General features: G+C 41.1%; 1 protein-coding gene across 1 annotated transcript; it reads left to right on the top strand.

Annotated features, from left to right (window-relative positions):
- The first annotated feature begins 6,470 nt into the window (after positions 1-6,470).
- Positions 6,471-15,374, top strand: gfap (glial fibrillary acidic protein). The gene is made up of 9 exons (XM_050068191.1): positions 6,471-7,158; positions 9,065-9,125; positions 9,222-9,317; positions 9,425-9,586; positions 9,694-9,819; positions 11,966-12,186; positions 12,278-12,321; positions 12,794-12,876; positions 13,101-15,374. The coding sequence occupies exons 1-9, from the start codon at positions 6,638-6,640 to the stop codon at positions 13,140-13,142; spliced, it is 1,356 nt and encodes a 451-aa protein (XP_049924148.1). The 5' UTR covers positions 6,471-6,637; the 3' UTR covers positions 13,143-15,374.
- The last annotated feature ends 1,356 nt before the right edge of the window (positions 15,375-16,730 follow it).

Genomic DNA, 16,730 nt, shown 5'->3' with positions numbered 1-16,730 from the left:
CGTGTCTGGCTGTGAGATGGTAAAACAGATTGTATCAAACAAAGGATCTTTTTCTTGAATTGGCGTGACACAGAGATGCATTGCTTTTGACAGGTTTGGTTTTTATTGCCTTTTATGAATTGATTCATTCTAGTTTGCCCTGGGTTTTTTCACAGTAGACAAAGACAGATTCGAGACTGTTAACATGGTTACAGTGAATAATAACAGAGTAGGTCACTTTACGAGGAGACAGTACAGTACAGAGGATCTGCACTGTAAAAGCACCTTCTTTGTTTGCTACTAATTGGTAAAAGTTAACTTTGAAAGCAGCATTTTCAGAAAAGTATATACCCAACATTCCAAAGGATGAAAAGTACAGCGGTCTGGTTTTATAATGTCCCCTATATTGAGGCAGAACAGAGGAAGCTGCAGCTGTTTAACATTCAAGGCCATTGTGAATGTCTTTGTCCTTCTCTGCTTCCCTCTCACTCGTTAACCTTTAGATGCTATATGTCAGAAAGGATTTGTTTGAGTAGTTTCATCCTGAATTCCACATGTTACATTTCTGTGATGAAATATCAGCTACCACTTTGGTCCAGACTGAAATATCTCAAAAACTATTGAATGGATTGCCATGAAATTTGTTACAAATGGGCGTGGTCCTCAGAGGATGAGTCCAGCTGACTTTGGTAATCGTCTTACTTTTTCTTTAGTGCCAACAGCAGGTGTGAAATCTCTCTGCAAATATTGGATGGACTCCCATGAAATTTGGCAACCCCCTCAGGATGAACTGTAACCACGCTGGTGAACACTTAAAGGGACAGTTCACCCTAGAATCAAAAGTACACACTGTCCTTACCTGTAGTGCTTCTTATCAGTCTAGATTGCTTTGGTGTGAGACATAGAGATGTCTGCCTTCTCTCAAACTGAACTAGCACTCGGCTTGTGGTGCTCAAAGCACCAAAAAAATAAAACAATTGAAAAACAATTTCCCTTGTATCTAACTGCACCCTTCAGCTGTATCACTGAGCAGAGGGAAGCAGCATTTACTTGCCTTGCACCTAGTGGTGCTAGAGGCTTTCTTCAGCATCAAAAGCCAAGTGCCATCTAGTTCCATTATAATGGAGAGAAGGTAGACATCTCTACAGTTGATATTTTAACACTTGGCAACTGACACCAAAACAATCTGGATTGACAGGTAAGAGGTAAAATATGTGTTCCTGATTTTGGGGTGAACTTTCCCTTTAACGTTTCCTCTAGCACCATCAGTAAGGTCAGTTTGTCCAATACTTTTTAAAAAAAAAAATTAAACCTACTAAACATCATGTTACTATTGTCTGGTGAGTATATTAGCACGCTGATGTTAGCATTTAGCGCAGGTAAATATAATATAATTTAAGTATATCCTTTCACGTATTAGGATATCCTTTCATTTCTGGCCTACCATCAGTCAGATTTAAAGTGTGTGTAACATCCAAACATCCATATATTTTGAACAGTCGGAGTTTGTGTCTGAGTGCTGTGCTTGTTATGTGTTGTGTTTGTGTGGTATGCAGCTCTGTCTGTATGGTATATTTGGGCCCCCAGCATTCCTGCTGACAGGCAGACTGGAGGCCTGAACTGGCTCTCCGCTGGCCCTCTTTGTGGCTGCGCTCTGTTTGGACCCAGTGGTGCCGAGTCATACGGCCCGCTTATCTGTCCCAGTTAAGCCCCCCTGATTTTTATCACAGCTCATTCCCATGAGGCCATCCTGGTTCAGTATCACCCAAGCATTTGGCTGTGTTGTTTTTTTGGCTGTTATGTCTCAGGGTTCAGAAATGTACCTGAGCAGCACATATGAGCAACAGGTTTGTTTTATCAGTCAAACAGCGTAGTGCACAAATAAGGTAGGTTCATTAAGTTGTCAAATGGTTAGTTGTCAACTACTAAATTAATCACCAGCTAATTCTATTTATTATTCAGTTTCTCTACATTCAATTAAGTGAAGGATCTGAATATGTCTTCCATCTCTGGACACAAGGATGTCCAGGAATAAAAGGAATACTTTCGAGGAAAAAGTAGAGCTTTACATGAAGAGTAGCTACACACAATCAAGATCTGTTTCCAACACAGGGAGTGAACTGATTAGGACTTAAATCAAACCAGATTAGATTTAAAAAGCTTTCCTATACAAGATTCGGAGTAATCCTAGACTTGGTAAAGTTGTGACTCACCCACCAGACCCAGTATCTTGGAGTTAATCCAGATGAAGCCTTAAAGATGGTGGATAGATGGGGATAATTTCACTGCAGGATCCCAGCCTTGTATCTGTTTCTCACAGAGGAAAGCCTGTAACACTTTCTCTCCAAATGCTGATCAGTTAAAGGTTTTTGGCATCAAGTTGTTTTTTTATTTGTGAGGGTACTCTTTAATCTGCTTCCATTGTTTTGGCTGTATTTACTTAATGACATGCTTTTTGTGATCTGTTGCAGTTTATTGAGCTCCCTCAGGCCTCACTGATGAAAACTAACATTAACACAGGTGGTGGAAAATAATCTTGTTTATTTAGTACAGGAATTCATGGTAAGAAGTCTAAGTTTCTGTGAATCAAGGCCTACTCCTCCTGTAATTTACACCCTGTCTGGGGAACAGGGCCTTGATGTAGCGATGAAGGTGGGGCTGAGACAGTCGTATTTCCAGCTCGTTAATCAGGATTCAATTTGGTATGTGGCCATCAGTGAAGTTGAGGGATGGCGGCAGAGAGGTTCACACTGGGGGATTCTGGGCGTAAAATGCCAGCGCACAAAGCAAGCGTTGAGTATTACGCAGTCAAACTTAGCTGGCAGCCATGTTGCCTTGGCCTGAGATCAGAATGAGTCCAGCAGCATTAAGATTCTACCCTGCACCCCTTTCTCCTTGTAAGTCCTGCAAATGAAATGGTCTCCCCATGTCGGACACATGAATCAGCTGTTTGACTTGGCCCTCCAGTGACTCCAGCAGCAGGGAGGGAGGAGAGGGACCGTCTGCGCCACCCCTTTCTTCTATGTCTGTGGAGGTTTAATCTTCAGGACATATTACCTCAGTGACCAGATCTGAGGCAACGGCCGTGGTTTTCTAAAAAATCCAGAGAGCCGAAACAATTAGTGTCACGTTAATGATGCAACCCCAGCATCAATCCTTAGCGATGGAACCTTTTAAATCAACAAATCTCTGCCAGACTTACGGTGTGCCATCTTGTTTAACCTCCATTAACAAGAGACCAATTGGAATTCAAGACACTGTGTTGTTGTTTTTCTTCCTGACCAGCAACAACACTTGGAGGCCAGATAGTAGAGTCATACGGTACTTTATTCACTGTCTCCCAGTACCACTGGTTTCCACTCCCTGTGATTTTATGACCCAGTAACAAGGAAGTCCTTTATGTCCCACTGCTGTTCTGGTTTTACTACCTGTAGCAGCACCACAGTTGAATTACTATACCACTGTTTTATCTTCTTAAGGACAAATAATGTTTGAATTCAACTTTAATTTAAGCTGGAAAATTTTCAGATGCATGCTGTACAGTTTTTTTCCCTGCTGTTTCCCACAGCCAGGCAGCCATTGGTTTCTATTCATTTTTGAGAACTCTTGTGATGTTTAGTAGCCTATATGGAGCCTGACATAAAATAGGAAAATGAAGGTGTTGAAGAAAGAAGAGTCAAATGAATTAATTTATTTCATCAACTGATTGGTGGTAAAAGAAAAAAATAAAGCTCTGTATTTCCTTTTACACTCAGCATTTATTATTAAATGTCAGCATTATTTAGAGATACTTTAGCTATGTTGTTCACTTGTCTAACAGCCTTTTAATACTTTAAAAGTTACACCATAAAGTATTTGTAGTAAAAAGGCTGGTAAATCTGTTGTATATGAGATAAAACATGTTTGTAAGAACATAACTGACAGTGTTTTTGTGTTTCATTCTTTCGTCTTCAGGGACATACACTTGGAAAAGGGCAGCAGGCAGTCAGTCACAATCTCATCTCCACTTATCCTATTCTCTTTAGTAAGAAGTCAGAAAAAGACCAGCTGAAGTGCCCTGACGTCGCCAGCCCTGCGGTTGTCAAGGTAATGGATGAAAATGGTTTTGTAACGCAGCCTCTGTTAGTCCTCGTGGAGTTCAGATTAGGTCTGCAGTCACCACTCCTCCCCTCCCTCCCTCCCTCCTTATATCCCACTTCTCCTTGGCTTTACCATCTATCTGTCTTGGAGCTGGCAGGACGTCTAATAACCTGAACATAGTGAGCACCCCAGGGTCCTACAGTCTCACAGGAGCCTCAGATACAGTCTACTTCTGCTATAATGAAAGTGTGCATTTGCTCCTGCAGCATGAGGGCCAACCAACTGTGCAATGTGTACGAGAAACAATATGTAATGTCATTAAAAAATATACATATATATACAAAGAGCATGGACACATCAGAATCATCCATGTGTTGCTGGTTATTGGCTGTGGTGCTTTTTTGCTCACACTTTGGTGTCAGCCTAGTTGCTAGAAGAAAAGTTGGCTCAGTATGTTCATGCAAACAATGGATAAGAAATGTTTCATACATACTATATCAACATTTCTACACTGACATAGGTCAGATTGCATGTATGAGCTGACTTTGTCATTGTGAGATGGAGTGGAAAGTAGAAAGTCTAGGCCAGACAGCTGCCAAGCAGCAGACCACTGCAGAGCACAGTTTGACACCAACAAACAACAAAACTGGCTGTTTTTTGGGGCATTTCCAGCAGTGGTTGTAGCAACAAAACCAGGTATTTCAAGCCAAAACATGATTTATTCCAAACCCTTACCAAGTGGTTTTTGTGCCTAAACATAACCACGCCTTTAACATATCCACCTCATATGAAACATACAAATGATACATATGCGATGTAAAAACGTAGCTTATAATGCCAACATTTGTTCTGGCAATTGGTTCGTTGGCATACACTATGCTACTTAATGCCAAGGTACACATGTTTAGTTTTGGATACAGAGTTATTTGTGTGCCATGAAATCAAGTTGCCATGCCATGAAGTTTGCAGAATGCATTATGTGCAAACGCACTTTGAAACTAGTTTGATAAAGTCATATCACTTGTCATATAACCAAATATATTTTATGCCATAAAATTAGGTAAACAGGAATTGAATTTGAATGAATGACTCTTTAAAGATATGTAAAGTGCATTTCATACACAGCACACATTTTTGAGAGCGAAAAAAGTGTATTTTGTCTCAAGTAAAACAAATGATGATAATCCCATTCTAATGATATTCTAAACATTGCCTCGTGGCACAAAAGTGCATATAAATTGTTCAGATAATACAGTCTGTTTCATAGCACAACAAAACACAAAATACAATATGTCATTTAATTTAATACTGTAGTCAAGGAGAGTAGGTGACTAACATTAATATCCATAGTAGGAGAGCTCTATTTTAGGTATAGTTTTTAAGACATACAAATTAATGAATGAGGCATTGTTTTTAAACCTGTGTATTGAGAAGCCACACATTTATCTTCTGTGAAGTTTTTGTAGCTGTGATCAGTTGCATTTCAGATTACGTTTTGTTTAATTTCAACAGCCATGAGTTTTATTTTATAATGAAAGGATTACTATCACTCAACAAGGTGCATGAAAAGTATTAGTGTGAAACACCTGATCAAATAATACAACAAGTACAGTAAATAGTTTATTTTAAATGGGAATTAAGTGGGGGGTGGTTATCGCTTTAACAAATGTGAGGATTTTTATTTTGCTTTTACATTTTAAGGAGTCTCATTAAGTCAGTATTAATCTAACATGTCATAATTCCTTGAAAATGCCTGTTTAATGTATTTTTTAAAATCAAAAACCATACTGAAAATTGTTAATTTAATCCAAAATTAATCAGTTGCTCACATTCGAGTAAGCAGGTGTTAAGTGAGTAATCGTAGGCCTTGTATGTCATTGTTATGTAACTGTGCTATAAACTGTGATCCAAAAAGGCGAGAAAACAGCTCTGAGGTTCTGTCCTACAAGCTGTTTGTCTCCTCAGTGAGACTCAAAGTGTGATTCCACCAAATCCTGCAGGCTTATACTGTATGTACGAAACAATTAATATTTCACTTTCTCTGTGTCTAATTTATCTGCTTCATCTGTTAATCTGCTGTGGCTTTCTCCGATTAGAGAGTGACGATCTCTTCCCAGCAGCTCCATCCCTTTGTTCGATCAAACTTTCTGTTTTCTGTTTTTGTGAGAGCGTATGTGTGGTCAGGTTGAATTGGTGGCCAGACCCTGTCACACAAATTCCTTTTCATTCAGCTGGAACAGAAAGAAAGAGAGAAAGACAAAAAGGGGGTGAAAGTAAGAGTGAGAGAGAGAGTGAGTCAGAGGCAGGGGGGACAAGGGAGGAGAGGGGGGGAAAGAGAGAGAGAGAGAAAAAGCCAAGAGACATTTGTAGTTGAGTGGACGAGCACAGACAATCCCTGGCACACAGCTCTTTGAGTGTCATGTAAACCACCCCTTCGCTCTCTCTTTTTGTCCCATTCACTGCCTGCCACCCTCCCCTCTCTCTGCCGCACCCTGTGGCCTCTCTGCTTTGGACTTTGGGGGTTCGCCTGCCTCTATAAAAGCTCTGTTTGTGCCCTGAGTGAGCTCCATTCCCCAACATGGAGAGTCAGAGAATCCAGTCCTCGTACAGGAAGCGTTTTGGGCCTCAGGGCTCGAGCGGCACAGGAGTCAGAATTGGGAGCCTGTCTTCTGGCCGCTTCTCCTGGCATGGCACCCCTCGCAACCTCACCCACTCCAGCCCCATATCCCGGATCTCCTTAGGCTCCACCAATGCTGCCCTGCTCCTGGGGAGCCCCGTGGACCGGCTGGACTTCTCAGCTGACTCTCTGATGAAGGCCCAGTACAAGGAGACACGCACCAATGAGAAGGTGGAGATGATGGGCCTGAATGACCGTTTTGCCAGCTACATAGAGAAAGTGCGTCTGTTGGAGCAGCAGAACAAGGTTCTGGTGGCGGAGCTGAACCAGCTGAAGGTGAAGGAGCCCAGCCGACTGGGAGACATCTACCAAGAGGAGCTGAGGGAGTTGCGCAGGCAGGTGGATGGTCTCACTGCTGGCAAAGCTCGGCTGGAGATAGAGAAGGACAACCTGGCTGCGGATCTGGCCATGCTGAAGCAGAGGTAGGAGGAAGAAGCAGGGTGGGACTATTGTGGGTGGAGGATCATGTTTGTGTGATGCACAGCAGCACCACCCTGTTATTCGCCTAAAAGATTGCTCAAATCACAGGCACAACGGGACTGAGTTTTGCAGCCTATTTCTCTTGTTTGTACTTTCTGATGATAAAAATACATTTATGTTAAATTTGGCACTTGTGAAAATAAGTCATCAGAAGACATAAAAACAACTTAAATGCAAACATGTAAATAAGCAGTTTTGTGAACATCAAAAATAGACATTTTAAGTTAATAAAAACATTTTGAAAGATGCCTTCATGGGGGTGCTTAAGTTTAAAATTTAGATTAACCAATAAAAACACATCTAACAGTTGATGGGGAGAAGTATCTGCTTTCTCCTTTCTTCTGTATATCTGGGGTTTTATTTACTACATTTATTTAAGTTTATATCAGTTTAATTTTGTGTTTTTGTGTTTAGCTACCTTTTCTATGCATCTTTTCACATGTATTTGTCACTATCAAGAGACAAACAACTTTTGGTCAACTTGGTTTTTTGTGAATGTTTTTAAAATACCAGGAAAAGACAAAGAAATTTAGATTTGAGGTTTCTCTCTAAACAAAATGAGACATGGTTGGTTGCATAGCTGGGTTTTTTTTTTCTTTTTTTAATTACGGATGCATTTATATGCAGATTAGTTTGTCTCCGATTCGTTGGAATGCTGACCGCTGTGCTCTGCCCGAGCTTTACTCCTGGATCCCTCTTTACAAACTTGATCCTGACTGAACCCCTCATTGCCATTGAGTGAGAGCGGAGGAATGAGGCAAACACAATGGCAGCCCTCCACAAAGGAAGCAGGCAGGCGGGCAGATGTTCTCTTGTTCCCTGTTACTCCAAAACACTGATTCACTGCAGTTGTATATTCAAATTTTGATTTTATTTAAGGTGCACGCGTGGCATGAATCTATAATGTAATTTAGTGAGAAGAACAAGTGATTAAATGTCCCAGAGGGTGGAAAAGTCTCCTTCAGACTCCTCTGTCTGATTACCACGCAGCTCCTGGTCCCCTGAAAGAACGCAGAGTGAAGAGTGATGGCCGCGACTGAGAGGGTCAAAGGTCACTTTTGTGATTCTGCTGCTTTTCTCGAACCACTCCATTCAGCAAACTCTGCGTGAAGCTATGCAGATGTTACCTCAAGTCTGGGCGTTTATGTCTCCATGCCTCAGATGGATTGCAGGGTGGTGTGTGTCTGCATGTGAGGCTGTGCAATACACACATGCATCCTTTGTGTATGTGTGTGTGTGAGCTCCATCCCGTGGGAAAGGCCTCTGGCTGTTAGATTGGAGCGAATGTGTAATGATGCATAAGCTGCCCTTTCAGCTGAGCCCCGGTCGTCTCCTGAAGCACGAGGAGCAGCCCTGAAGCTCACAGTGAAAATGTGATCAAAGTGCTTGAAATAGATTTTCGGTCCCCCATAGTTTGACTCATATCAACAGGAAGGTCTTATTTGAATCACCGAAAACCTAATGCTTGTTTTTTTCTAACTGATGCTGCGCCATGAAGCAACCAGATGAAAAATTATTATCAGCAGGCATAAGAGCAAAATGGAAAATTGCTGGGATTGTTTTAGGGATTTTTGTTGTTAAAACAAATCTCCAAAAACACATTTTACTAAAATGTATGTTATGATATAGAACAAATGTATTCAACAATCATAAAAAAGACATGCTAACTTTTGCTGTTAATACTAATATAAATCTACAAAAGCTGTAGTGTTGTTAAAATATTTTTTCTTTGATAGACAGCAGGGAAATAAGCTGTAGTTATGTGTAATTTTCCTCATGATCACCTGCTGTGTGAAGCAATTTTACTTCACACTTTTATTCTTTTTTTTTTTTTTTTAACTTACTCAGGTTGCAGGATGAGCTTGGCCTCCGACAGGATGCAGAGAACAATTTGAATGCCTACAGACAGGTAATTCTGCTGATATTTCTCTGAATTCATGACTTAAGCTGACTGTCTGGGTGACTGTCTGGCCTCATTCCTCTATGTGCCTTATTCTTTGCATAGGATGTGGATGAGGCGTCTCTAAATCGTGTCCAATTAGAGAGGAAGATCGAAGCTCTGCAGGATGAGATAAATTTCCTGAAGAAGACTCACGAGGAGGTAAAAATGAAATGAAAGATCAACTTTAACTATCACCACCTGAACCTTTAATCCATTTGACCACTTCATTTGAACTTCACTTCTCCCACTACCTCTCCCGCTCTCAGGAGCTGCGTGAGTTACAGGAGCAGATCATGGCCCAGCAAGTGCATGTTGACCTGGATGTATCTAAACCAGACCTGACTGCTGCTCTGAGGGACATCAGGGTCCAGTATGAAACCATGGCCTCCTCAAATATGCAGGAGACGGAGGACTGGTACCGATCCAAGGTGAGAAAGATATGCCTTTTATAAAGTGTATGGTATTGGGAAGTAGACTAAAATGTCCTTGTGAGGTGATGCTTACAGGCTGTTGGATTGTTTACCTCTGTGCACAGTTTGCTGACCTGACAGATGCAGCCAATCGAAACACAGAAGCCCTGCGTCAAGCCAAACAAGAGGCCAATGAATACCGGCGTCAGATCCAAGCGGTGACCTGTGATCTTGAGGCTCTCCGTGGTACAGTAAGTCCACTAACAGAAAACACTGTGTGTTGTGAACATATTGGCTAGTATAATTTATCTCTGATAAGATGGACACAATGCAGCTTCTTTTGGTAAAACCAGGCAATTCTAAATTTTATTGGTCAGTATCTTGAAAACTAAATAAAATATCAAAAAGCTTCACATAGCCTTTTATAAGTTTGGTTCAATAATGACCCACAGAAAATTTGGTACCACTCTTGACCTACAGTTTAGGAGGACATGACAAAGATGTTTATTTTTAAAAACTTCAAAATGACATTTATTGCGTCACTATAGATGGATGTCTGTACCAAGTTTTGTGTAAATCAGACTTACAGCATAGGAGTTGCGAATTTTCAAAGCTGACATTCAATTATAGTGCCCCCATCAGGCCAATTGGGGTCATATTTGTTGAGCAGCATTTGAAGAAAAATAATAAACCAGCACAAAAATAATTTTTAATATCTGTTTGCAAATGGTTTGCCAGAAGTCTGTGACCCAAAGACACTATCAGAACATTCATCGAGATGTGTGCCAAGCTTGTACTGTAGCCAGCTTCAATTCTTGCTTGTTTCAGGTACATTTTGTCTTCAGTGGTTCCTCAACAAGTGAAATGTGATTGAACAAAAAATATAGATATTAAAAAAGTTTAGCCAAAGGAGGCTTTGAGTTGTATGGCCAAGTCATTTCTTTGAGATACAAAGTCATTATTTCAAGAGAGTGTTCATTACAGTGACTTACAGGACCTTTTTTTTCTCCTCACATTGGCAGAAGTGGGCTTCCACAGCTTTGGACCTGAAGTCAGACTTTCTTGATAAATCATACGTTCTTTTGACAATCATGCATTTGTATTTCTTAAGTTAAGTATAAAAGTATTGAATGAATGAATAAATAATTTCACTAGTTTAAACAGAACTTGCAAAAATGATAGTAAAGCTACGTTTGTTTTCACTAAACTGCACAGGTGTGCTAGACATGTTAATATGTGTAATATATATATGGTTAGCCTAATGCTAGCTGGCACCATTTTTTGTCCGGCATTACAACATTGCATTAGTTAATGTTGCTAACCATTTACAACATTAAAATCTTCACAGAGAGTAAGATAATGACACATTGTTACTAAATATTAAAATTGTCTTGTCTGTCTGTTAGCATCATTATGCAGCTGTACTTTCCAAATAGGCCTATTGAGGGACTCAGGATGGATGTTAACACCCTGAAACCACCTTAAACCCTATCACTTAATACTTGGGAGCCAAAAATAGCAGAATTATCCTCCTGAGACATGGCAATTCATATTTGTCCTCTGTAGGGGACATGACACTGAGGCCGTTATTCCAAGCACCAGCCTACATGCACTCTGTTAGAGCCCTAATGTGCTGTGAAAAGCACATCCTGGGCTCTCTGGTGATGAAACACACATGGCAGTGTGACCAACAAAACACTGTCTTGTCAAAAAGGGAGGAAATGCAAACAGCAAACACTTTTTATGGGAATAAGGGAGAATAGTGATCAAATTTATAAAAGTATCTTGTGTCTGTTGTTCATAAGGATGGTGTTTTTATTTATGAGAGTCTTAATTATATCATAATGAGAGTTTAAAAGCCTAAACCATGTCCTACTGGGGGACACTCTTCTCAGTATCAACCATTTTCCATCCTTCAGCAAACTCAATGCACTCAGTGAGGCAGGAAATATTTTGTTGAATTATTGAGGAAGAGTCAGTCATAGATTATTTGTACACACACATACACAGACATACACACGTGCAAACACACTATGTATGACCAGGTAAAAGCATGCACAATCCCAAATATTACACTTTTTAAAACTGAATTTATTGATATAATGTGAATTTATTGCACTGTACTTTTAGTGGAAAAGCTGAAATGGTACTGGTTTATAATAATAAAAATAAAAGTAGTGGCAGGAGTGGCAGTAACTTAAAAAATAGTAGCACTGGGAGAGTGGTAGTACAGGAGTAGATGTATGGTACTAGACGTGGTAATGTCAGTAGTAGTAGAAGTAGATGTAACAGTAAAACTCAGTTGAACTGGATTTCAGTAGAATATTAAATTGTAGCCCACAGTCTGCTACATTAGATGTTGGTGTTCATCACTTTGTCTTGTCTCTTCTCATTGAGAACGAGTCTCTGGAACGCCAGCTCCGGGACATGGAGGATCGCTTTGCCATGGAGACCTCTGGTTACCAGGATACGGTGAGCCATCTGGAAGAGGACATCCATGGACTGAAGGAGGAGATGGCGAGACACCTGCAGGAGTACCAGGACCTTCTCAATGTCAAGCTGGCCCTGGATATCGAGATTGCCACCTACAGGAAGCTGCTTGAAGGAGAGGAGAGCAGGTGAGCCAAAGCTCAACAGACTGGTTGGGATTGACACAAGCAAAAAATGTGAACATTATTAATAGTGAATATTCCTCCTCTGTTCCTTCAGGATCACCATTCCAGTTCAGAGCTTTTCCAACCTGCAGTTTAGAGGTCAGTATTAAAGGTGACCTCACTGTATTCTCTTCCTTTTATTGATTTGGATTTTTTTGCTTTTTGGACAGTGCTCATGTTAAGATTTGAATATTTCTTAATAACAACTAGAAATTTTGTCCTGATGGCGGGGTCACCAAAATCATTAGTAATCATGCTTTAGGCACCATGAATATTCATAGGACATTTGGGGTCCAGGGTGTGCTGGTGGCCATTGATGCATGTCATTCCCCCATCTCTCTTCCCCAACTTTTACTGTCATATCATCTACTGTTGTCTAACTAAAGAAGACTGCTTGAAAAACAAAACATAAACATGGCTATCTCTCTTGGGTGGTGGTAAGAATATCACCCTTAGCATCCTATGAGATTTTTGTTCCCTGAATGTCACAGTTTGGAACAGAGGGTAATAAACTTGCATTTCTTGGACTGTATTGACTGTTTCCTGCTTTCTCCCTCTACTCTTTTTCTAGAAACTAACCTGGACACTAAAACCCCAGAGGCCCATGTGAAGAGGAGCATCCTGGTCCGAACTGTGGAGACCAGAGACGGGGAGGTACGTGCTTTTACAAAACAACACAGTTCAACTCCCTCACACTAAGGGCCAATTAGCACATTGCACCTCTCACCCATTACCTCTGGAGGGCATTGTTGAACCCTTCTGCAGGTTTTCACACTCGCTCACTGACGCTCAGCACACCTGGTGCCATAATGCAGCAAAAAGTCACAAGGGATTTGTTATTTGTTTCTATATTTAACTCTGGCGTCTTATTTTTTCAGATCATTAAGGAATCAACAACTGAACACAAAGATCTTCCTTGAAGTTAAGTCTTCAGTTGCCATCTGAAGATTTTCAACAGTTACAATTTTACTGTGTTTACCAAACCCCCAACACTGTTCCACCAGAGTCATCATCTTACTTTCTATCTTTTCATCACGTGCCGGCTAATTTGCTCACTGCCCTGCGACAATAACATACCCATTAAATACTCCTAGACTCCCTCATTAGAGTTTCTCCCATAAACATCTAAGCTGAGCTTTTGTACAGCTGTGAGTAGGATGTAGGTAACTTGTCTTAAATGGTCCGTAGCTTGTTCCAGTTAAAACAACTGGAAGTCACTGGTAACCTGTTTAATTTTAACTCAAAACAGATTTGTAGTTTCAGATTAGCTGCCATAGACGAGGCCTTGAAACGTAGCGATTGTGTTCAGCTAATATGTAGCGTGGTGGAGGTTTATGTTTGGTTATGTGTATGTGAAATGTGAAATGTTGCAAGGGAAGTACGAGAGAGAGTTGCAGGTTTTGCAGACATCAGAACTGGATTTAGGCGGGAAATGAGAGGTGTGTGTATGTTAGAGCAGTTTTTGGTGGAATGACAGGTGAATATGGGCTGTTTTTTAACCCTTGTCAGGTGCTATTTTGCATTTTGTTCCTTTGTTGCAACAGCCACCTCTGTTTGTGTGTTGCCTCTTGTACAGGTGTTTTCAGTTAGTGCATTCCTGTCTCACTTCTGGCTGATGTGTGCTCAGATTGGGGTTTAGTGGAAATCATTAAACCCAATCTAGTATGTGGGCAAACAACCTCCAATTGCTCACGTAAAACTACAAAATTAGGAGATAAAACAGCAAATTTATCGATGGCATGCTGGGCAGTCAGTGATCTATAGACTTAAAATCAGGAATTGAGTTTGCAGACATGTACGTTTACTGACGTCAAGGAAGTGCACCACACCAAGCCCAAAAGCACACCAGTCAAGCAAAATGTCTCAATAAATAAAAATCCTGAGGACATCAGAAATACAGAGACAGCTGACAGGCAATCAAGATGAAATCTCTGCAGAGTCCAAATTAATCAAAGGTGTGATGTTTGATGTATGAGTTTTGGCGTCAGCATCCCAATTATCTTGAAATTGCAGCACCACTCAGCTGTTGTAAAAAACAACAACATTTGCCTGAATTCTGTCTTAATCTACTTGTGCAGTCATTTGCATAACAGCCCATTTTAGCACCAACAGCAGATGCTTAATGTTTGTATCCTTTCCACTCAGAGGGCAGTGACCATGGCAACCTTTACAGTGCTGTCACATGCATACAGTTTACAAAAATCCACCCCATTAACAGGTGCAACAAAATTAACAAAGTCCGAAGAGCCTGTCCAAACCCACACAGTCCTTAGCGGAGGTTTAATGAGCCAAAATATACAAGAGCAACTTTCTTGCATCACTTTATTTCTGCTCTTCTGCTTCCTCCATCCATCGCACACTCCGCTCTTGGCGTCCTCTGTTTCTTGAACACAACCTGGTAAGACATTTTTTGACACCAGGATGCGTCAGTCCGGACATGCCCACTTATCCAGCAGGGGTGATAGGAACAGAGCCAGGTTGGAGGTGTGGAGGAGGTGTTTGGAAGCTGTCCTCCAGCCTCCAGTTAATCCACCAGCCTCCCTCCTTCAAATTCACCACCCAGTTTCTGGAGTGTGTGACTGATGGCAGAGAGGGCTGCGGAGATAACCTCCAACAAATCCCACAGTACTACAAACCCTTATTTTTCTACTTTGAAAGAGAGGATGCTGGAGTAAAAAGGAAAAGAGGGCAGGGATGAAGGATTGATGGATGGACATTGCAGCTCAAACACTGCAATCCAAGCCTCCTGCTTTGCTGGAAGTCCCGCTGACTGAAGTCGTGTTGACAGGCCCTGCCACTAATGAGAGTGGTGCTACGCTGGAGCTGGCTGTCGCTGTGCCCGTCGCCAAGGACACGCTGTGAATTTGTGTTCCCATGTGCCTCCCACCTTCTCCCCTCCGCAACTTCCACTCCTGTCACTCAGCCCCTTCTCCCATTTCTCCCAATAACATGCAGCTATCTCTTGTATTCACAGTTATTTTTTTAAAATGTCGATCACAGATAGAATCTGACTCCTGAGTCTTGTAGCAAAGATGCAGATAAATCCTGCTTTTTTGGAAGAAACCTCTGCAGATGTGAATATAACATTAGTTTTGACCAGTGCCACATGCTATGACATCATGTTAACACCAATAAAGCATTTTGTTTGTCAGAGTTGATGCCTCTTGTTTTGTTTCTAAAAAGCTTTGCATTTATTTTTAATGATAGTTAATGTGTTTGTAGTCATGTTCCTTTGCTTCTCATTCAGTACTGCACATACATACAGTATATCAGCTGCCATCTCATTGACATTAGTGTTATGTATGCCGACAGTTAACTTTAGGCTACTGGAGGAATGACAGCAGCTGACAGACACTATTCATCAGAACTGATTGTTCTGCCCATCGGCCAGCCCATCATGCTGAGCAGATGGGTTCACTTCCTGTAAGATCACGGCTTAGTATGAGTGTTACTGTATATGCAGGCTGAGTGATAGCCTATTGTAGCCAAAAATAGTATTGCCTGCAGGCAATCGTGAGATGCAAATAAACACCTGCACCGGGTTGTTAAACACCTGACCTGAAGATTAAAAAAGAAGTCTGTTACGTATAATGTCACCTCAACAATTGTCTTCAAAAAGAGACTAACAGAAAATATTACAGAAGTGCTCCATGTTGAACATTTCAAGGGATCATGATCTAAGAATATAGTTTGTTACATCCTCATCCTTTTTTCAATTTTGTTTGTTTGAGTGCTTAAAGTAGCTCAAGTTTTTCAAGTTTGTCTTAAAACAGTAGTCGGACGCCCCATATGTAATGAAACAGAGTTTGCTTGCTGTAAGTCATTTCAAAATAAGTGATGGGGGAATAAGATTCACCATCGCTGTCATGTTATGCAAAAATACATCAGAAAGTTTAGCCAAAGCCACAACATGATCTCTTCTCTTCTTGACATATCTTGATGCTTAGACAGAAGCTCTTGGTGTTAATGACGCCAGGAACAGCCTTTTGTGTTTTAGTTTCGCGGGACACAAACACCGGTCTCCTGGGTTAAGGTCCTGTGCTTGTTGGACCCATCCAAGCAGACCTTTGCACTCATTACACTACAGCTGTCACTCAGAGTGTCTACTAATAAAGCAAATGGGTTTACAGTGGATTTGGTTCAAAGTCCAGTGCGTTTCATAGAGATGCTAAAGAGTGCCCACGGGATGCCGGGGCACTGCCCAAGCAGCATATTTTGACACCCGAGGAGTGAGGCCTGGCTGAAAGCCAATATGTAACATCAGCAGTCTGAAGTACAACAAATAAATTGTTTTACTGCGAATGTTTTCTTTGTGTTACTATCCCTCCAACACAGCTCAGCAAGGACACATTGTCTGGGGAAACACAAATTTCAAAAGACTATTTTAGGAAGGTACACTTGATTTGTCTTGCTGAGACTGCTGAAGCCTCACTGTAACTTCACATAAACTCTGGAGTATATTTTTGCATCAAACAAGGACACATCTCTTTCGCTGGAGAGGGGTTTTC

The sequence above is a fragment of the Epinephelus moara genome, chromosome 18, assembly GCF_006386435.1.
Source record: "Epinephelus moara isolate mb chromosome 18, YSFRI_EMoa_1.0, whole genome shotgun sequence".
In the NCBI taxonomy this organism is placed as follows: Eukaryota; Metazoa; Chordata; class Actinopteri; order Perciformes; family Serranidae; genus Epinephelus; species Epinephelus moara.
Note: the sequence above shows the minus strand (reverse complement) of the source record. Positions and strands in the feature narration are given on the sequence as shown.